This window comes from Coregonus lavaretus, assembly GCF_964263955.1.
Source record: "Coregonus lavaretus genome assembly, chromosome: 36".
NCBI classification, from domain to species: Eukaryota; Metazoa; Chordata; class Actinopteri; order Salmoniformes; family Salmonidae; genus Coregonus; species Coregonus lavaretus.
In genome coordinates this window covers 15784980-15808550 of record NC_140023.1, presented here as the reverse complement: position 1 = coordinate 15808550, position 23571 = coordinate 15784980, and the positions used below count along the sequence as shown (strand labels likewise).

Here is a 23571-nt window from a genome sequence, read left to right as displayed (position 1 = left end):
TTTATGAGTCTTTGTTCAAGTTGTGAGATAAGTGCAGATAAGTGCACATTTAAGCTTGCGCCTGCATTTTTCAGTGCCTTCTGTATAGGGAATAATATGGTAGCAGTTTATTTTTACAGTACTGTAACACTGGTATTTATTTACCTTGTATTTATTATCAATGTATACGTTCTGGTGCTTACTTAAAATAATTCAACACAATTAGAAGCTATAGTACCTGGTACCAAATGGTTATTGTTGTGTAGTTATCATGTATAAATACTTGGTAATGTATGTATGGTAAAATGAAGTACTACCAATAATCTTTTTTCAAATTGCCTTCTGTGTTCATTGAGATAAGCTGTCTGTTATTAAGTTAGTCTTTGGCTGTGTGCATTTTATGTGCCAGCACTATCTCCTAACATGCAAATACAGTAGTGTAATGGAGAAATATGAGAAATATGTTGTTATCTTAATCACCCTGCATGCATAAGCTCATGCTGTCTAGCAAACTGTATATCCTGCTTTCACATCACCATTAAAACATGTTCAACTCAATGTGTGGTGTCTAAATATTTTATGAAAGAAATGACGTGAGATATTGTGAGACATTACTCACACAGTAAATTCCAAACAGCAAAATATGATATGCTTATATCCTTTTAGTATGGCAGCAAATTCTCAGAGAGCAGAGAGAAAAAATAAAGGTATAGAGTGAAGTCTGACAAAGGGCCCATAACTCAACCTGAGGGACAATGTTGTAAAGGGGGGTTTGTTGTCAATGGCCAATCACAGGAGACCACAACCACCATACCACTTCTCATAAAACCCCAGTAGCAACAACATAGGCCTACTACATTTCAGGAAAGCAACTGTGTCATTACATTTTGAGGTAACCAATATATAACATAGTTGGATCTACTCCCACAGCAACAACATACTAATAAATCACAAAAAACAAAGGTACAAATTAACTTAAGGTTGAGAAAAGGTGTTCTTGGTAAACTTGTGTTGGCTATGCAACCGGAGGGGCAGGAGGCTATGGTTACTCAATGAGCTGGAGATCTCATAGGTCAGTCAAGGAGGTGAATAGGCTACAATGGTTGTAGGATTATGTAATTGAGTGGGTGAAACATGATGGGTTGCAGAAAGAGTGGTCATTTTTTAAATCTTTATAATACAAGCCTTCTTGGCCAACATCCTGACTTAGGTTATCCTTTAGATGTGGATGAAATAGTCTGTAAACTGGTGGTGACATCATAGTTTGAATATGTCAATATGGTTAAGGTTTGCTTCAGTTTAACTGGATGAAGGTAGTGGATAAATCCAGGGCCAGTAAAATGCAATGCAATTACACTTTCAGTCGCGTGAAGTCGTGCAATGCAAAGATAGGTTGTTCCCTGTTTATTACAACACATAGGCCTCCTAGTGTCAGTTTGTCATTGTCTCATGAAGATGCAAGAGACGTCATAAAACACAAGATGGTGCCATTGCCACCCTTTACTGCAATGAAGTGTTCAAAAGCATGCATAATGATGAACCTTTTCCTAAATAGACGGAGTATAGTTGTTTAGAGATGATTCTGCACTGATCTTGCATAAAAAGATAGGAAGATGAGGGTCTCTGATAAACGCAGGAGGTCAAGTCAAATGGTTGATAAAAAGTGATTTTGACGAGGCAGGAGTGGTCAACCGTGTAAAAACAGGGTCTGGCATGCTTTGTGACGGTTGACGGTTGGCCTGACAGGTTTTGTGACGGCTGACTGTTGCTAAAAGGGATCTAGTTTTACTTAGCTCCCACAGGTTCCATATCGGTGTCATATATATAACATTGTAGAGATGCTGTCGCTGTATTGAAACATGGGAAGTTACAAAGGAGTGTGTGTGTTCTTATTCCAGCTTTTGGTTCGCAGCCCCATGCGAAATCTCTTTTAAGCGTGTTCCACATTGCTCGCGTGCAAGCAAGCACACCCATGCACACCTGCTGCACACATATAGGCTATTGCTTATGTATGATCATGAATAAACTGTATTTGATTTACGTAGTCAAAAAAATGCTAGAATGTCAGTCTCATACTGTTACTCTGATAAACTGTAGTTGGGTTCAAAATTATAATGATAACCCTCAGAAGTGTAAGAAACGAATAACTTTTTGTAACATGTAATTTTGTAAATTTCATATCACGCACATCATGAAAACCCAGACTACCACATTGTCTCACGATTTCGACATTGTCTTCAATGTTATTTGCTTGTGCGAATCCCTCACTGTGATGCTGTATGAAAGGATGTTCACGATAAAGGTTGCATGACGTCAAGGAGCATTCAAGTAACTAAAACGCCCCGCATCTATTGTTCCTTTCGGGTTTGCGGCCGCAAAGGGATTTTTGCTAATGTGCATCTAAGGTAAGATTTCAACCATTATGGCACTTTTAACACATTTCAGGTCACGATCTCTTGAAGCAGATGTCCCGATTTCTACTTTATTCCAATGGCACTTAAGCGATTAATGTTAGCCTACACCACTCTGTATTTGGGCATTTTACATTGCCTTGTGTGAAATCTATACAATCTATACAAAATGAACATTTATTTATATGACATTTTAACGTGCGTAATTTGCCATTAGGTTTCTATACGATAGTAGCCTACATTTTTTGTTTCCAGACTGTCACTCTCTGGTGTCCATAACGTTTGTTCTTTTCTCTCCAGAGCGAATATTTTTTTCACTTGCTCCTTTGTGGACTCTAAAAATGGGAAGATTAGACACTGTGAGAGAATTTAATTTATTGTCATGGATGAGAGAGGAAAGACAATCGAGGAAGTTGATCCTGGTCATCGTTTTCATCGCCTTGCTGCTGGATAATATGCTTCTAACGGTTGTCGGTAGGTGCAACTTTGGATAAAGTATTTTCACACCGGTTACCTGTTGCGTCAACTATTATTTCACCCATTGAAACTCGCATTGTATTTCTAAAACCAATTGGAGTCTGTTGCTAGCCTAAATAACCCATCAACAATTTGGACACATGACAGATATTCTTTTGAACCATGCAATGTTTGGTTATTTCCATTTTAAGAAGGTTGTATTCTCCTCTTTGTTTCGAGTAGTTACATTTTGTTTTTTTGGTGTGGAACAAAAGTTATTAATGTCAGCGTCCTGGCTATTGTTTTCCAATAATAAAAAAAAGAAACTAGGCTAGTCTAAAGCCTATGATTTGCTCAAAATGTAGCCTTGCCTGAAGCTTTGTAATAATATACGAAATAAGACACTAGCTACTTCAGTTGTTAATCTTGCATAGACCTGGTCATATAATTTCATTTAATTCAAATAAGATAGACATTGATTGGTTTGTCATCCAATATTAGATAGCACAATGAGTAAGAATTAATGCATAAAATATTTCATAAATCAAACAGATTGTGAATTCAAATGCTATTATACCCATAATAACATATTAGTAGGCGGCCAATGTGCAACAATGTTGTTCCCTAAACGTTTAATATGTCTATTATGATTATTAATGTTATCAGATTGTGTCAAATTGCTATCAACCTTAGGCATTTTCAAAAGCTGTAGCCGATAGTGTAAAGCTTCACAGGGAGATTAATTGTTCATAATTTAACATAATTTATATTGCCTTTCACGTGGCCAAGTAAAGAGTAATTATTAAATGAAAACTGGTGGACCGGGATGGTGGACCCGCTACAGATGTATTTTTGGTCCCAAGGTCCCTGTTCACTTGATTTACTTGAAAGCATCAACACTGCCATTACCAATGAATCTCCCAGACGTATCCGATAGATTATAGATGACATTGATGTGCGCGTAAATGCTGTTATTTTGCGCGAGATTGCACCCTCAGCGCTGGACAGGTCTCCCGGACATGTCCATTGAGCACTGGATACAGGTGCGCATTGGAAGAATGTCAGAATATATCAGTCAGAAATTACTCTAGAGTAGCTAGCTGTATATGCCTATATGTGATTGGAGGCAAATCTATAAACAGCAAGGGCATAACTTTGTGTTACATACTGGATCAATGGGTTTCAGTGGCAACACCCTTAAGGTAGGTCTGGGGGAATGCCCCCCAAGAGATTAAAAAAATTAAATAAAAATAGCTGTGAAATTGTTATTTCTGGTGAATTTTTAAGGGAACATATCCAAAAATGTCCTGATAATTTGGTACCCCAATCACAACTGAAATACCAATATTTTTCTATATTACTTGTAACTGTGTTCTTACTCTTAACAGTTCAGAAAGTCACCACCACACCCCTTCTTTAACTACATTTAAATGTCAAAACCCATTCATCTATTTGTGTACCCTTCACCATGCTTGGCTAGTAGATGGTCTTGAATAACTAATTTCTCATACCGAATTAACTTAAAAGGAGTCGAGGCAATCTGAGTCCAGAAACATCTTACTTGGTTACACAATTTTATTGCAGTATTAATTCGTACAATAATTCAGTGACAGTCAAAATATAACTCCTCAATAAGGAATAAAATGCTATAGCAATAGACTTCAAAATAAATAAATCAGTATGGCATCATGCTCAAGAAATAGACTTAAAAATATACCCATCAGTATGGCCTCATGCTCAAGCAATAGACATCAAAAATACATAGCAACAACTCATTGTCATTCACCATCAAGTAAAAAACACACACATTCAATAACAGTCAATAACCGGTTGCAACCTTATACAAAGGTGGGCATATAGTGGTACAGAGATGGGTCAGATCTTTAGTCTCAATTCACTTAAATGCACCAAATACCTGTTTATGCATGTCACTGCAAGCAATATAATTATGGCATATTGTTTTCCTATCTATGGTATCCAGCTTTTCCAGGTGGATATGACAGACATCAACATGGTTCAATCTGCTTTCTCACCTGATGACCTGTTTGTCCTCTCCCTGCCTCAACATGGGTGGTGCTCTCTCTCTCCCTCTCTATACTGCCTGTCTCTGACCCCTGTCATGACAACCAAATGAAATCAGAATATAAGCAACAACATTTGTTATAGCACTTGGGTGCCAGTCTATTAGGAATTGTACAGTGTAGTTAGCTAGCTAGCTTTGTAGCCATTCATTCATTTACGTAGTATTTTGCACTCCCAAAAATAAACTAATGTACTGCACTTTTCTCTTCTTTGGTGTTGGCACCTCCATTAAAGGCACTATCTACTTTTTCACTAAGGTGAACACTGACTCACTGAGTGCTGCTCATCTGAAACTGCAGTTGAAAGGGAAAAGGAGAAGATCCAGAAACAATGCTAACTTTGGTGCTAGCTTATTAGCTAATTTAGCTAACATTAGCCTAGCTACAATAGCCAACCTAACATTGCATGCATCAGTATAACTCGTATAAAACTATTCATCACCATTAGTTCGCTAGTTACACAACAACATAGGAATACATCAATGAAATGTTCATGAAGTTCTACTCATTGCAAATTGGCCTGTTTCAAATATTGGGGAGGTCATGACCCCCTAATAATTAATATGATAAAAACATGATAATAACATAAAAATATTAAAATAATAGGCTAAAACCATCTTCATGGGGCCAATTATTGTGTTATCTGCCATATTTATAGCTAAATGAGTTAAATCCAATCAATCTATTCTTAAACCTTTGAAACAAATGTAGTGTGTGTCCTAATGTCACATCCGCTACACAAATCAAATAAATATGAAATAAATTCTTAATTATATTCCACACAGACTTTGTATAGTGTTCAAATCGTGGTTAGGTCTATCAGGGAGAAGTTATATCAGAATATAGGAGATATAACCTTTTTCAACATCTCTTTTTCTGATCTTTTATTCTTGGTAGTCCCCATCATCCCTAGCTACCTATACACAGTTGATGATGCAGCAGCCAACATGGCCAAGAATCACACTACGGCCTCCCCACATACCCCTTCTGGAACCTTCCGGACCATCGTGTCCCTCTATGACAACTCTGTCAGGGTAACCAGCGGGGGCCCAATGGACTCCACACCCATACCCTTGGGTCAGACGCAGGGGGTCTCTCCTTCCACCTCGGCTCTCACACCCCACAACTCCACACAGCCCGACTGCCCCAAAGCAGATGACCAGCTGCTCAATGAGAATGTGAAAGTGGGACTACTCTTTGCCTCCAAGGCCACTGTACAGCTCATCACCAACCCCTTCATTGGGCCTCTCACCAACAGGTGGGTGAATGACAGCCTCTAACCGTCACATTTCCCCATGTCCACACTGGTGTGTTTACTGTTACTCACTCTTTTTCAAATATCATATTTTTATGCTTATTTCTAGATTATTTTAAATTGAATGCCAGCTGTGAACTGGTTTGCATGGCAACTAGCTTAGCTGTATATTCATATAATTCAGGTTTCATAAGACCTGTCTATTTATGTTACCCTTGTTTATGAAGAGCTGCGGCAGGTAGCCTAGCAGTTAAGAGCATTGGGTCAGTAAGCGAAGGTCGCTGGTTTGAATCCCCGAGATGACTAGGTGAAAAATATGTAATTGTGCCCTAGAGCAGAGTGTCTGCTAAATTACTCAAATTTAAAAGTTTTAGCATTTAAAATGATTCACTGGTTGCACTCATTTATAAACTGGTTGTTTCATACAGTTATGACTTGATTTGACTAAGAATTAAAACAAGTAGTTTTGAATCACACTAAAATGAGATGACAGCAGGCAGGCAAGCTGGACCAGTGTGTGTATCTTCAGAGTTCAGTGCATAGTCACATGCAGTGTGGGTGCCTGCCAGGTCACAGTGGCTTCCTGCTAGCCCAGAGCTAAATGGTGACTCAGCTTGCCCTGAGTTTGGGTACTCAGTCAAAGGTCATTATTTAATAACATGTATGTATTTATCTAAGTCAAATCACAGTATAAATGGAAAGAAAGACCAGTAACAGACTCTTTTCAAGTGACAGGGAGGAAAATCAAAAACGGATAACATTTGTACAGTATATTGCTATTTTGAGACCAAATGGCATGTCAGTTAATAATAATAATAATAATTTGCCATTTAGCAGACGCTTTTATCCAAAGCGACTTACAGTCATGCGTGCATACATTTTTGTGTATGGGTGGTCCCGGGGATCGAACCCACTACCTTGGCGTTACAAGCGCCGTGCTCTAATCCTGCCTGCTCCCATGTAGCTAAATTCCTGTTTAGGGATTTGTGTTGGATTTATGCTTCCCTGTATGCATCCAGCATGCATTCAGTATGGATCTCTGCTTGTAGTGCTTTACAAGCACTTGTAGTTATTGTTTTGAACTACTTACTGTTTTAAAATTGCTCAATATCGATTATACTACAGATCAATTATTTTATAGACATACCTGTATGTTAGCACACATTCTGAAAGACCAAGGTGTCAGAGATATTACTGGGAGGTATTTTCTTATGGAATGCGCCCACGGTTAAAATAAGGAATCAGTCAAGATGTGAGCTCTAGCAGTGCTCACTGCTCAGTATTGGCAAATGCATCAAGGCTAGTATTTACCGTCTCAACTGGGCACCACAATATGCTGTAATTGAAGCAAACAATAGAATCCTATTATTTCCCCTTGGTCACCTTCGGCTTGGATAAGGACAACACAAGGCAAGTCATGCATGTCAGTTACATGGAACAAAGCCTGCAGTACACACTCAAGTTGTACAACTACTGATGTGCAATGCATTGTGATACAACATAATTTTTCTGCACAAAAATACTTTTTAAAGCATTGACACCACACAATGGTTGTGTAAACAGTATTGAGAAGGGATGTCTCTATGTGCTTACAGAATAGGATACCAGATCCCCATGTTTGCCGGGTTCTGTATTATGTTCCTGTCAACCATCAGTAAGTATTACCCACATCCACACCCGTCAGATCCACACCTGTTTTCAGATCTCACAACGTGTTTCAATGATGTCTATTCATGATTTATGTTTTCCTTCGTTTTCTTTTGTCTGAATTTCTATTGTCATTGTTGTTGTTGTTAAGTGTTCGCCTTCTCATCGAGCTACACTCTGCTGTTTCTGGCCAGATCCCTGCAGGGTGTGGGCTCCTCCTGCTCCTCCGTGGCTGGTAAGGTCCTTGGCATTAGCCCTGACATTTATGGATGCTTTCAGGATTAGCTTCACTTTGAGACAGCTGCAGCAAGAACATACAGTTTCTCCAGAAACTTCACCTTTTCATTACTGTAGGCCTACCTTGTTATGTCTCTCAAGTTGAACAATCATTTCTCACAGCTCTAGTGGAGTTATTGAAAGGTGCTGTGGTAGAGGGACAAATACTCCTAATATAGCGCTGGCAAATGTCTATTCAAACAGTCAGAGCAGTGTTTCAATAAAGTGTGCTATAAATAAATAAAATACCCTGACTGCTTTAACCAAACATATACACTACCGTTCAAAAGTTTGGATTCACTTAGAAATGTCCTTGTTTTCGAAAGAAAAGCAATTTTCTTGTCCATTAAAATAACATCACATTGATCAGAAATAGACATTCTTAATGTTGTAAATGGCTATTGTAGCTGGAAATGGCTGATTTTTAATGGAATATCTACATAGGCGTACCAGAGGCCCATTATCAGCAACCATCAGTCCTGTGTTCCAATGGCATGTTGTGTTTGCTAATCCAAGTTTATCATTTTAAAAGGCTAATTGATCATTAGAAAACACTTTTGCAATTATGTTAACACAGCTGAAAACTGTTGTGCTGATATAAAAAGCAATACAACTGGCCTTCTTGAGACTAGTTGAGTATCTGGAGCATCAGCAATTGTGGGTTCGACTACAGGCTCAAAATGGCCAGAAACAAATAACTTTCTTCTGAAACTCGTCAGTCTATTCTTGTTCTGAGAAATGAAGGCTATTCCATGCGAGAAATTGCCAAGAAACTGAAGATCTCGTACAACGCTGTGTACTATTCCCTTCACAGAACAGCGCAAACTGGGTCTAACCAGAATAGAAAGAGGAGTGGGAGGCCCCGGTGCACAACTGAGCAAGAGGACAAATACATTAGAGTGTCTAGTTTGAGAAACAGACGCCTCACAGGTCCTCAACTGGCAGCTTCATTAAATAGTACCCGCAAAACACCAGTCTCAACGTCAACAGTGAAGAGGCGACTCCGGGATGCTGACCTTCTAGGCAGAGTTGCAAAGAAAAAGCCATATCTCAGACTGCCCACTTAATCTTTTCTTTTTATTGGCCAGTCTGAGATATGGCTTTTTCTTTGCAACTCTGCCTAGAAGGTGAGCATTCCGGAGTCGCCTCTTCACTGTTGACGTTGAGACTGGTGTTTTGTGGGTACTATTTAATGAAGCGGCCAGTTGAGGACCTGTGAGGCGTCTGTTTCTCAAACTAGACACTAATGTATTTGTACTCTTGCTCAGTTGTGCATCGAGTTTCAGAAGAAAGTTATTTGTTTCTGGCCATTTTGAGCCTGTAGTCGAACCCACAATTGCTGATGCTCCAGATACTCAACTAGTCTCAAGAAGGCCAGTTTTATTGCTTCTTTAATCAGCACAACAGTTTTCAGCTGTGCTAACATAATTGCAAAAGGGTTTTCTAATGATCAATTAGCCTTTTAAAATTATAAACTTGGATTAGCTAACACAACATGCCATTGAAACACAGGACTGATGGTTGCTGATAATTGGCCTCTGTACGCCTATGTAGATATTCCATAAAAAATCAGCCGTTTCCAGCTACAATAGCCATTTACAACATTAACAATGTCTACACTGTATTTCTGATCAATTTGATGTTATTTTAATGGACAAACAAATTACTTTTCTTTCGAAAACAGTCAAATGTAAACTTTGTTTCCATATCATTTTGACCAAAAAAATCTATGTGATGACGATGAATCAATATGGAAAACTGATTGGATTAGCAAAAAGTAATCAAACAAAAATAAATTGGTTCGTTTTTTATTCTAAATCCAATGACATTGTGAAATTTTTTGTTGATTTCATGTTGAATTCACGTTAGTTGACAACTCAACCAAATGTAAATCAAAAATAGATGTTGAACTGATGTCTGTGCCCAGTGGTTAGCTACATGTCCTGTTCTTCTTCTATAGGGATGGGGATGCTTGCCAGTGTGTACACAGATGATGAGGAGAGGGGAAATGCCATTGGGATAGCCCTGGGTGGTCTCGCCATGGGTGTGCTTGGTATGTACACAATTCATGATGCGTTTGAGCTCTTTGTAGACTACATTAACAGGCTACGGTTGGCCAAAACCATTGACCATCTTTACTTTCTTCCACCCAGTGGGCCCACCATTTGGCAGTGTCATGTATGAGTTTGTGGGGAAAACGGCCCCTTTCCTCATTCTGGCTGTTCTGGCTGTGCTGGATGGAGGTAATGTGGCCATGTTTCTATCATGAAGCAGAAATACTGTTTTCTCCAATCAGGAGTTACCTGTTAGGGATGCTAACTAAGTTCAGCCTCCGTGTCTCCCAACAGCACTGCAACTGTTCATTCTCCAGCCCTCAAAGGTGGAACCAGAGGTGAGTATATTGCTATAGATTTTACAGCTCTTTTTACAATTATTTATGTAAATTCATTGGAATGTGTTCACAATCACCAGATCACTGTGATATCAATAGTGTATTATATGTGATTTTATTGGGATTGGATTCAAACAGTGTTTTTCCAGATGATTAAAGTGCTTTACACCAGCGATTCTGAAATGGGGGTCGCGACTCACGATGGGAGATTTTAAATGGGTCGCGGGTGTCTGAGTAAAAGAAAAAAAAAAAGTCTGAATTTAAACAACTAAATGTGTAGGTCTCTGGTATGATGGGTTACCATCCCAGTTAGAGGAGATGTGTGCCTGTGATGGAGATTCCTATCACAGCCCCTCTGGCTTTGATCTATGGGGCTGATGTGTATCAGTCACCACAGATACCAAGGAGGCAGAGATCGAATCAGAGCGCGAGATGATGGCTGTGATTGTCAGACCAATGGCGCTTAGACGATGTTTAGTTGTGGATGATAGGGGAAAGTTGTTTATGTTTGAAATTGTTGTTTTGAAGAATATTAAAAAGGGGAAAAGGGAATGGGTCTGGGTCATGACATAATCCTCACTATTAGTACATAGCTGTCATTAAGCTTAGAGACGGTGTCAGAGGGACTGACAACGGGTTATTGTCAGCGCTGTGCCAGTCTTCAGTAAACTCAATGACTATGTGTGGACATTTTCTATTCAGTACTGTAAGAGCAGGGACCCTCAGAATAGAGAGGGCAATTTGTGTTTCAGTATGACATAAGCACAGATAGTAACCAAACATCATTGTGGAATGATGTAAACGCACAGACAGTACTGTAGCAATTATGTACCATATAGCATTATTTTTGTATTAATCAGTTTTGACATGAAACTCATGGCTCTCTGTTTAGCTCTACATTTCATGTCCCTTGTGACGAGGTGTGAATGAAGGAGTCAGGCGCAGGAGGTAAAACACCGAAGTCCAGAGTTTATTCCGTTTACATAAATCAAATGCACCCAGCGTCAACCGAGCTACTCGCTCTCACAATAAACAATCACTCACAAAGACAAGGGGAACATAGGGAACACTTATACACATACTAATTAGGGGAATGAGCACCAGGTGTGTGTGATTGACAAGACAAGACATGACAAGTGGAGTGATGAGAATGGGATCGGCAGTAGCTAGTAAGCCGGTGACGACGAACGCCGAAACCTGCCTGAACAAGGAGGGGAGGCAGCCTCGGCGGAAGTCATGACAGTACCCCCCCTTGACACTTGGCTCCAGCAGTGCGCTGACCCCGGCCTCGGGGACGGCCAGGAGGACGCGGAGCAGGGCGAGTCGGATGGCGACGGTGGAAATCCCTCAACAGGGAGGGATCGAGGATGTCCCTCCTTGGGACCCAGCACCGTTCCTCCGGACCGTACCCCTCCCACTCCACGAGATACTGAAGGCCCCCCACCCGACGCCTCGAATCCAGTATGGAATGGACCAAGGACGCCGGGGCCCCCTCAATGTCCAGAGGACGTGGAGGAACCTCCCGCACCTCAGACTCCTGGAGCGGACCAGCTACCCCCGGCCTGAGGAGAGACACATGAAACGAGGGGTTAATACGGTAATCAGGGGGGAGTAACAACCTGTATGTAACCTTGTTTATCCTCCTCAGGACTTTAAACGGCCCCACAAACCGTGGGCTCAGCTTCTGGCAGGGTAGGCGGAGGGGTAGATTCCGGGTCGAGAGCCAGACCCGATCCCCCGGTGCGAAAACAGGGGCCTCCCTGCGGTGGCGGTCAGCGCTCGCCTTCTGACGACGCACGGCGCGCTGGAGGCAAACTTGGGCAGCGTCCCAAGTCTCCGCCGTGCGCCGAAACCAGTCATCCACCGCAGGAGCCTCGGTCTGGCTCTGGTGCCACGGTGCCAGGACCGGTTGGTAACCCAAAACACATTGGAAGGGTGTTAGGTTAGTGGAGAGGTGGCGGAGAGAGTTCTGAGCGTATTCTGTCCATGGCAGGAACACCGACCACTCCCCCGGCCGGTCCTGACAGTAGGTCCGGGTGAAGAAGAGGGCCCACCTGGCCTGGCGAGGATTCAGCCTCCTTGCTGCCCGAATGTACTCCAGGTTACGGCGGTCTGTCCAGACGAGGAAAGGGTGTTTCGCTCTCGACCCTCAGGCGGGTGATCGAAAACGGCCCGAAAGAGGCGAGTAAACGCCCGGTAGTCCTCCAACGCGGCACCTCCCTCGTTCCACACCGCGTTGGCCCACTCCAAGGCTCTCCCACAAAGTCAGGAAACGAGGACACACAGGAGGTAAAACACCGAAGTCCAGAGTTTATTCAGTTTACATAAATAAAACGCACCCAGCGTGAAAACTAAACTATAACAAGGGGAAATATTCCACCTTGGCAAATACAAATGGAAGAGTAGCTCAACCTAGCTACTCACTTTCACAATAAACAATCACTCACAAAGACAAGGGGAACAGAGGGAACACTTATACACATACTAATTAGGGGAATGAGCACCAGGTGTGTGTGATTGACAAGACAAGACATGACAAGAGGAGTGATGAGAATGGGATCGGCAGTAGCTAGTAAGCCGGTGACAACGAACGCCGAAACCTGCCCGAACAAGGAGGGGAGGCAGCCTCAGCGGAAGTCGTGACATCCCTTTTCTCTCTACAGAGCCAGAAAGGGTCTTCACTATGGAGTCTTATGAAAGATCCATACATACTCATTGCTGCAGGTAAGACCGCATCATTTATTAATACTGTAATATTATTACTTCATTCTGAAGCACCTGCTGTGGCATTTCCCATTTCAGTCACACTAAGCAAAGAGCAAAGAGGCTGGAGCAAAGAGGTGGAAGAAGAATTGACTCAGATGTTCCATCAAATTCTATTTCAGCGGTTGAATTTGTGCCTTGAGCCAGGAAAAGACAAACACTGTGTCTACCAATTGATTTCAAAGTTAAGAACAGTATTATTGCCAGGGAGAGTGTTGCGAGGGAGTGAGCATTGCATGTTAAAAGGGGTCATCTCTGCATCAGAATAGATTGTGTATGTGTGTGTGCGTGCGTGAGTGAGTGCGAGCGTGCGTCCGTGCATTCGTGCGTGCATTCTTGCATGCGTGCTAGTGCATGCATGTGCATGTGCGTGCATATGTGTGTGTGACTGTATATGTGTGTGCGTGCTTGCACACTTGCTTGTGTGTGTTGCAGTATGTGTGATACTGAAGTGCTGGGGGAAAATGCATCTATGTGTCACCACTTCAATTACCAGGTCCTTTGGCCAGGGTGAACTAATACTTGGTATAATGTCTGAGGCTGAGGGAGAGTGGTAGGACACACCAAACATGTGAAGATGGAGTATAACAGGCCCAGGGACCACTTATCCTCCATCCCATTCTCTTTTCCAGGATCCATTTGTTTTGCAAACATGGCCATCGCCATGTTAGAACCAGCGTTGCCTATTTGGATGATGGAGACCATGTGTCCAAGAAAATGGCAGCTAGGTATTTTGACATTTATTCTCCTTTTTGTCCCTCTTGACAACCCTGTTTCCCCTATTGACAATGCTGCACATGAAACCATTCTGCCCGCTGAATGTACTTAGAATAAAGGTCCTAATTTCAACTCAAGGTTTGAAAACACAGCATAGCACAATAATTATTTATTATTATTTTATTTTTGGTCATTTAGCAGACGCTCTTATCCAGAGCGACTTACAGGAGCAATTAGGGTTAAGTGCCTTGCTCAAGGGCACATCGACAGATTTTTCACCTAGTCGGCTCGGGGATTAGAACCAGCGACCTTTCGGTTACTGGCACAACGCTCTTACCCACTAAGCTACCTGCCGCCCTATAATAACTTGACTATGACATTGTGGATTATATATAACTTTAGACTTGCAGTAACTTCATACAGTATGTAGGTGAACATTGAAAATCTCATTGAATTGAAACCAAATCACTCTTTTTCTTTTCCGCCTTTATTACTTATTTTATTAGTGGCGTTGACTATGAGGACTCACACAGATAAAGGGGGATAAGAGAGGGGCTGGAGGAATATGGGGGGACAGGGCAGGATATTAGGGTGTCATTTGAGGGCGAGTGGAGAGCAGGAGTGTTCATTACTGTGTCTAGGAGATGTGCTGGAGCCCTATGATGAAGGCTGATAATGTGACTGCTTATCTGGGCCCCTCTCTCTACCCTGATTCTCTCTCTCTCTCTCTCTCTCTGCCAGGCGTTGCCTTCGTGCCAGCCAGCATCTCCTACCTTATTGGAACCAACATCTTTGGCGTCCTCGCACACAAGATGGGGAGGTAGGGAGGGAAATTACTCCCCTTTCTTCCGTCTCCTTATCTTCTCCCACGTTGGTATCTGTTTCCTGTGCTATTGAGCAACTCTGAATTAGATTTCTCTGGCAGGTTGGGTATTTGCTGTTTATTGAAGTCTCAGTGTGACAGTGTGTTTATGACCGCTTGGCTAATGTTTGTTTGTTTGCCGCAGTTGATCAGGTGTGTGATCAGTCACATATGAATCATTCGATTTTTACCTCACATTTTATGAAAATAAATTTATTTCAGGACTCAAATATTGCCTGTAGCCATAGCAGTATTATTTTAGAAAGTTTGAAATAAGTAACTGTCAGGCGTCAGTGTGTAGCAGTAGGACGGAGTCAGGCGCAGGACACAGAGCTAGTAGACAACGTACTTTACTCGTGAAAATAAATTAACATAATCTCCACGCAGGGAGGACAAATCCCGCTCACCAGTCGATGACACCAAACATAGAACAAACACGCACACAACACAGTGGGAGCCAGAGGGTTAAATAGGGAACAAATCATGAACATAATGGGAACCAGGTGTGTACAATAAAGACAAAACAAGTAGAACACAGAAACATAGATCGGTGGCAGCTAGTACTCCGGTGACGACGAACGCCGAAGCCTGCCCGAGCAAGGAGGAGGGGCAGCCTCAGCTGAATTCGTGACAGTAACTGCTATTTGTTTTTCAAAATGTCCTAATCTTGACCTAAAGAAAACAGATTGTGATCCATTTCCTTCCTCTATTCATTTATTTTAGGTTTAATATTCTAATAAATCGGATTGTGTGGCCTTGCGGTACAAAACAACGGTGGAGGGAGGGGAGAGGGACCTTGACTGTTGTCATTGGCAGACCCTGAACTGCTCTTTCTTCTTTTCCCAGATGGCTGTGCTCTCTCATCGGGATGGTCCTAGTGGGGGTTAGCATCCTCTGTGTGAGTACTAGGCACATCTTCCTCAGCTAGTGTTTAGCATCCAGCTCAATACAGTGCTTACCTTACCTGTTTGGCCTGGTGGTATCATCAATACCATCTAAAGATTGTTTGAGTAACACTATTGGCTATAGGTGAAAGCTAGGGTTTTACCAACCCAGTCATGTCAGATCAGGAATTACATACAAGAAAGGAGGAAGTAATGTCCTACTATATCTCATTAGTCTGCAAATCACATTCTGAGTCTAGGGAAGGGGAGTTCACTCAGAAGTCAACCAGCAAATAGCTAATTCTCTGGAAACAGACAATTCCATTTTCATTGTAGTGCCTTATGCAGTTGTTTTTGTGTGTGCGAGAACAAATGTGGTGAGAGAACAAATATCCTCAAGTCCCACATAAAGATGGTATTCTGGATTACACTGTATACATTTGATCAATAAAAACCCTCTTACACTCTTTACCTTGACTATGTCCTGTGTCATAGGTTCCTTTTGCTAAGGACATCTATGGACTAATACTTCCGAATTTCGGTGTTGGTTTTGCAATTGGTAAGTCAATTTGTTTTGCATTGTACATGGAAACTGCACATTTTGAAATTAGCATTTGGTTTCTAACAGATACTACTGAATTTCTCAATGTCTTGTCTCTTGTCAGGCATGGTGGATTCCTCTATGATGCCAATCATGGGCTATTTAGTGGACCTGAGACATGTGTCAGTCTATGGCACTGTGTACGCCATTGCTGATGTGGCATTCTGCATGGGCTTTGCTTTAGGTAACTCAGATGCTTGAAAATAACCCAGTCACACATTCTTTTTTTTTGTGATCAAGTTTTTATTTTGGGGTTGACAAGACAAACAAAAAAGCACAAACCAAAAGACATTACACAAATACACATTTGTCGCCCCACCCCATCCCACGCTACCTTAAGTACATACACTACCAGTCAAAAGTTTGGACACACCTACTCATTCAAGGGTTTTTCTTTATTTGTTACTATTGTTTACATTGTAGAATAATAGTGAAGACATCAAAACTATGAAATACCACATATGGAATCATGTAGTAACCAAAAAAGTGTTAAACAAATCAAAATATATTCTTCAAATAGCCACCCTCTGCCTTGCTGACAGCTTTGCACACTCTTGGCATTCTCTCAGCCAGGTTCATGAGGTAGTCACCTGGAATGCATTTCAATTAACAGGGGTGCCTTCTTAAAAGTTCATTTTTGGAATTTCCTTCCTTCTTAATGCGTTTGAGCCTATCAGTTGTGTTGTGACAAGGTAGGGGGGTATACAGAAGATAGCCCTATTTGGTTAAAAACCAAGTTAACATTATGGCAAGAACAGCTCAAATAAGCAAAGAGAAATGACAGTCCATCATTACTTTAAGACATGAAGGTCAGTCAATACGGAACATTTCAAGTTTCTTCAAGTGCAGTCGCAAAAACCATCAAGCGCTATGATGAAACTGGCTCTCATGAGGACCGCCACAGGAATGGAAGACCCAGAGTTACCTCTGCTGCAGAGGATAAGTTCATTAGTTACCAGCCTCAAAAATTGCAGCCCAAATAAATGCTTCACAGAGTTCAAGTCACAGACACATCTCAAAATCAGCTGTTCGGAGGGGACTGTGTGAATCAAGCCTTCATGGTCAAATTGCTGCAAAGAAACCACTACTAAAGGACACCAATAAGAAGAAGAGACCTGCTTGGGCCAAGAAACATGAGCAATGGACATTAGACCGGTGGAAATGTGTTCTTTGGTCTGGAGTCCAAATTTGAGATTTTTGGTTCCAACCGCTGTGTCTTTGTGAGACGTGGTGTGGGTGAACGGATGATCTCCACACGTGTAGTTCCCACCGTAAAGCATGGAGGAGGAGGTGTTATGGTGTGGGGGTGCTTTGCTGGTGACACTGTCTGTGAGTTATTTAGAATTCAAGGCCCACTTAACCAGCATGGCTGCCACAGCATTCTGCAGCTACAGTATACGCCATCCCATCTGGTTTGCGCTTAGTGGGATTATCATTTGTTTTTCAACAGGACAATGACCCAACACACCTCCAGGCTGTGTAAGGGCTATTTTACCAAGATGGAGAGTGATGGAGTGCTGCATCAGATGACCTGGCCTCCACAATCCCCCGACCTCAACCCAATTGAGATGGTTTGGGATGAGTTGGACGGCAGAGTGAAGGAAAAGCAGCCAAAAAGTGCTCAGCATATGTGGGAACTCCTTCAAGACTGTTGGAAAAGCATTCCAGGTGAAGCTGGTTGAGAGAATGCCAAGAGTGTGCAAAGGGTGGCTATTTGAAGAATCTCAAATATAAAATATATTTTGATTTGTTTAACACTTTTTTGGTCACTACATGATTCCATATGTGTTATTTCATAGTTTTGATGTCTTCACTATTATTCTACAATGTAGAAAATAGTAAAAAATAAAGAACAACTCTTGAATGAGTAGGTGTGTCCAAACTTTTTACTGGTACTGTATATTTAAAGTAATGATTTTATACTGCCAAGTGTTGTAGTCCATATGTTAGTATTCTCTGATTTTGCACCTTGCATTCTTATGTATGTTTTTAAGATGTGGCATAGTAAGAGTTTGTAGATTTGACATGTCATAGGGATAGTATCATGACATGTCAATATGGGGAAAATAAGGCCTCTATATCCGACTCCTCTATAAGCTCATTAACCTACCTTTGCTGATGAAGGTCCGTCCGCTGGAGGCGCCATAGCGAAGAGCATTGGGTTCTCTTGGCTCATGACCATCATTGGCATCGTGGACATCCTCTTCGCTCCCCTCTGCTACTTCCTCAGGAGTCCTCCTGGGAGGGAAGAGAAAATGGTAAGACACTGAACACCTTGTACACACGCGCATACATGTACAGAGAGAACTACCATACCCACAGGCTCAAACTACTGCCGTCTTTTACAGGCAATACTACCAGGAGAAACAGAGAGAGAGGAACTCGAGACAGAGTTATGATCATGAGACACACCCTTTCTTTGATTTGGCTATCTATTTAAGTTGACCAGTTCAGGTCTCACCATTGCTGTGGAATGCATTCTATTGCTCTTGGACACCCCCACCCCAGTTTCCACCTGCTTTTGGTTCTCCAGACTGAATTGGTTTAGAGCAGGGGTCTCCAACAGGTCGATTGCAGCCCACCTATGAGTAGCTCGCCAAACAATTATGAAAGTACACACAATTTTCACGTGCTTCACCTCAAACTGTCATTAAAAAATCTCACAAGTATCAGACACTGCAAACTCCCAGCTACTATCTAATCAACACAACATTGACATTATCCCACCCCTGGTTAGCCACTATTGGCTTAAAAAGTGTGTGTGGGGGGGGGGGCTGTATGAATTACAAACAGCTGTATACTAAGCTGTATGGAATTGTTTTAAGAAGGTCTTACCAAGGATAATTTTGCTATTTGATTTGGAATTTTGTCCTTACTGCTATTTTTGTACATGTATTTAACCCCTTATTTTTGTCACCTACAGTCTCCGTATACACTACAGTGCCTTGCAAAAGTATTCATCCCCCTTGGCGTTTTTCCTAATTTGTTGCATTACAACCTTTAATTTAAATAGATTTTAAATTGGATTTCATGTAATGGAAAAAAATAACTTGTTTCAAAAAATAAAATAAAAATATTAATGGAAAACTGGTGCGTGCATATGTATTCACCCCCTTTGCTATGAAGCCCCTAAATAAGATCTGGTGCAACCAATTACCTTCAGGAGTCACATAATTAGTTAGATTGCACACAGGTGGACTTTAATTAAGTGTCACGTGATCTGTCACATGATCTCAGTATATATACACCTGTTCTGAAAGGCCCCAGAGTCTGCAACACCACTAAGCAAGGGGCACCACCAAGCAAGCGGCACCATGAAGACCAAGGAGCTCTCCAAACAGGTCAGGGACAACGTTGTGGAGAAGTACAGATCAGGGTTGGGTTATAAAAGAATATCAGAAACTTTGAACATCCTACGGAGCACCATTAAATCCATTATTTAAAAAATTGAAAGAATATGGCACCACAACAAACCTGCCAAGAGAGGGCCGCCCTCCAAAACTCACGGACCAGGCAAGGAGGGCATTAATAAGAGAGGCAACAAAGAGACCAAAGATAACCCTGAAGGAGCTGCAAAGCTCCACAGCGGAGATTGGAGTATCTGTCCATAGGACCACTTTAAGCCATACACTCCACAGAGCTGGGCTTTACAGAAGAGTGGCCATAAAAAGCCATTGCTTAAAGAAGAAAATAAGTAAACATGTTTGGTGTTCGCCAAAAGGCATGTGGGAGACTCCCCAAACATATGGAAGAAGGTACTCTGGTCAGATGAGACTAAAATTTAGCTTTTTGGCCATCAAGGAAAACGCTATGTCTGGCGCAAACCCAAAACCTCTCATCACCCCGAGAACAGCATCCCCACAGTGAAGCATGGTGGTGGCAGCATCATGCTGTGGGGATGTTTTTCATCGGCAGGGACTGGGAAACTGGTCAGAATTGAAGGAATGATGGATGGCGCTAAATACAGGGACATTCTTGAGGGAAACCTGTTTCAGTTTTACATTTTACATTTCAGTCATTTAGCAGACGCTCTTATCCAGAGCGACTTACAGTTAGTGAGTGCATACATTTTCATACTGGCCCCCCGTGGGAATCGAACCCACAACCCTGGCGTTGCAAACGCCATGTTCTACCAACTGAGCTACAGGGACTGTCTTCCAGAGATTTGAGACTGGGACGGAGGTTCACCTTCCAGCAGGACAATGACCCTAAGCATACTGCTAAAGCAACACTCGAGTGGTTTAAGGGGAAACATTTAAATGTCTTGGAATGGCCTAGTCAAAGCCCAGACCTCAATCCAATTGAAAATCTGTGGTATGACTTAAAGATTACTGTACACCAGCAGAACCCATCCAACTTGAAGGAGCTGGAGCAGTTTTGCCGTGAAGAATGGGCAAAAATCCCAGTGGCTAGATGTGCCAAGCTTATAGAGACATACCCCAAGAGACTTGCAGCTGTAATTGCTGCAAAAGGTGGCTCTACAAAGTATCTTGAAAGTGGTAGGCATGTATCAAAGGATACAAACCCCCCAAAAATCAATTTAATTCCTGGTTGTAAGTAACAAAATAGGAAAAATGCCAAGGGTGGTGAATACTTTCGCAAGCCACTGTACACAGACAAAAGTATGTGGACACCCCTTCAAATTAGTGGATTCAGCTATTTCAGCCACACCCGTTGCTGACAGGTGTACAAAATTGAGCACACAACCATGCAATCTCCATAGACAAACATTGGCAGTAGAATGGCCCATACTGAAGAGCTTAGTGACTTTCAACGTGGCACCGTCATAGGATGCCACCTTTCCAACAAGTCAGTTCATCAAATGTATGCCCTGCTAGAGCTGCCCCGGTCAACTGTAAGTGCAGTTATTGTGAAGTGGAAACGTCTAGGAGCAACAACGGCTCAGCCGCGAAGTGGTAGGCTAGACAAGCTCACAGAACGGAACCATCGAGTGCTGAAGCGCGTAGCGCATAAAAATAATCTGTCCTCGGTTGCAACACTCACTACTGAGTTCCAAAATGCCTCTGGAAGCAACATCAGCACAAGAACTGTTCATCGGGAGCTTCATGAAATGGGTTTCCATGGCCGAGCAGCCGCACACAAGCCTAAGATCACCAAGCACAATGCCAAGCATCGGCTGGAGTGGTGTAAAGCTCACCACCATTGGACTCACCACCATTGGCAGTCCGACGGACAAATCTGGGTTTGGCTGATACCAGGAGAACGTTACCTGCCCAAATGCATAGTACCAACTGTAAAGTTTGGTGGAGGAGGAATAATTGTCTGGGGCTGTTTTTCATGGATCGGGCTAGGCCCCTTAGTTCCAGTGAAGGGAAATCTTAGTGCTACAGCATACAATGACATTATATACGATTCTGTGCTTCCAACTCTTCTGGCAACAGTTTGGGGAAGGCCCTTTCCTGTTTCAGCATGACAATGCCCTTGTGCACAAAGCGAGGTCCATACAGAAATGGTTTGTCAAGATCTATGTGGAAAAACTTGACTGGCCTGCACAAAGCCCTGACCTCAACCCCATTGAACATCTTTGGGATGAATTGGAACGCCAGGCCTAAACGCCAGGCCTAATCGCCTAACATCAGTGACCGACCTCACTAATGCTCTTGTGGCTGAATGGAAGCAAGTCCCCACAGCAATGTTCCAACATCTAGTGCAAAACCTTCCCAGAAGAGTGGAGGCTGTTAAAGCAGCAAAGGGGGGACCAACTCCATATTCATGCCTATGATTTTGGAATGAGATGTTCGATGAGATGGTGTCCACATACTTTTGGCCATGTAGTGCATACTTCCATACATTTTTCATCAACGTTTTGTGAGGCCTATGGGCATCCTAGAGCAAAACAATTGACATGTACGTGTTTGTGAGAGTCTCACCTTTACACAGAGGGGTTAGTGTGTAGCCCAAAATGTTCGGACACTACAGACAGAAATTGGAAGATCGGCTGTACCAACTTCAGACGAGTCCCAAGACGCTTTGGGGGGTAGCAGAGCAAAATGGAGTAGAGCAAAACCGTTCAGACGCTACAGACGATTTTGTGATGTCTCATGGTCTGACAAAAAGCGCTCTAGCTCTGTCACCTTTCACCGCAGATCCGGAAGTGTTACATAGGCTGATGCGGTGGATTGAGACACATCCAATGCCAAAAAACAGATATAATTTTATGGGGGCCAGATGAACAATTAAAGGGGAATTACACTCAAATTCCAAGTTTTCTACCAGAAAAAATAACAGGGTATGGTAGTAGGTGCCAGGCGCACCAGTTTTTGTCAAGAACTGCAACACTGCTGGGTTTTCACGCTCAACAGTTTCCTGTGTGTATCAAGAATGGTCCACCACCCAAAGGACATCCAGCCAACTTGACACAACTGTGGGAAGCATTGGAGTCAACATGGGCCAGCATCCCTGTGGAATGCCATGATGAATTGAGGCTGTTCTGAGGGCAAAAAGGGGTGGTGCAAATCAATATTAGGAAGGTGTTCTTAATGTTTTGTACACTCAGTGTAGTTTCCCCTTTGGTTGGACATTTTGGGGGTAGATGGTGGTGGTGAATCTACATCGTTTTAAATGCTTTTATAAATTGCACATGGGTATCTCTGTAACTAGATATTGTGACAAAGGTTCAAAGAATGATGCCTCTCGAGGCAGACTAATAAATTGACCTTGGTAGTTGTCTTCCATCAAAGCTACATGACTGTATACGATGCGACCACAGTACAAAGCTCTTTGTGTTCAAACAAGATATATTTTATCTCTGATACTTTGATCCTTGATAACAAATTATTGGTGGCCATTTTATGATCTTTTTGCATTTATGGTAAATGTTTTGGTTGTACTCTGACTCTAGACAGTTGTTTTCTTCTCAGGCCATCTTGATGGACTCCAACTGCGCAATGAAGACCCGATCGTACTCAACACAAGGGAACACAGAGTACGAAGAGATGGAGACAGAGTATGATGAGTAGTAATGGACACCAGACATGTATGTTACCTTCCAGAGGATCTATTTTGTTGTACAAAAACAGAGATAAAAATTGAAAATAGAAAAAAACAGCAAAGCTGTTTCGATGTGAATGTTCCACGTGCGGTCAGTCTTCACTGTTCCATGTCATTGTGATCGTACGACTGAAGCAAACCAAAGTTGTTCTCATTCCCCTGTGGTCACAAGCACGTTGCTTGTGTTTATTTATAGCCAACAGCCTTATCCAATGGAAGTGGAACACGTGTCAAAA

The 23571-nt window shown here is 42.2% G+C and overlaps 1 protein-coding gene across 1 annotated transcript; it reads left to right on the top strand.

Moving 5' to 3' along the window:
- Nucleotides 1-2731: 2731 nt before the first annotated feature.
- LOC311110659 (synaptic vesicular amine transporter-like) lies at nucleotides 2732-23304 on the top strand (the record flags this gene model as incomplete). The annotated part of the gene is made up of 15 exons (XM_084153198.1): nucleotides 2732-2864; nucleotides 5825-6185; nucleotides 7778-7836; nucleotides 7981-8064; nucleotides 10066-10158; nucleotides 10259-10348; nucleotides 10454-10497; nucleotides 13161-13221; nucleotides 13893-13988; nucleotides 14719-14797; nucleotides 15686-15737; nucleotides 16219-16282; nucleotides 16389-16508; nucleotides 18449-18582; nucleotides 23206-23304. 15 exons carry the CDS (start codon nucleotides 2732-2734, stop codon nucleotides 23302-23304), a joined length of 1569 nt encoding a protein of 522 aa, XP_084009324.1.
- Nucleotides 23305-23571: the final 267 nt, after the last annotated feature.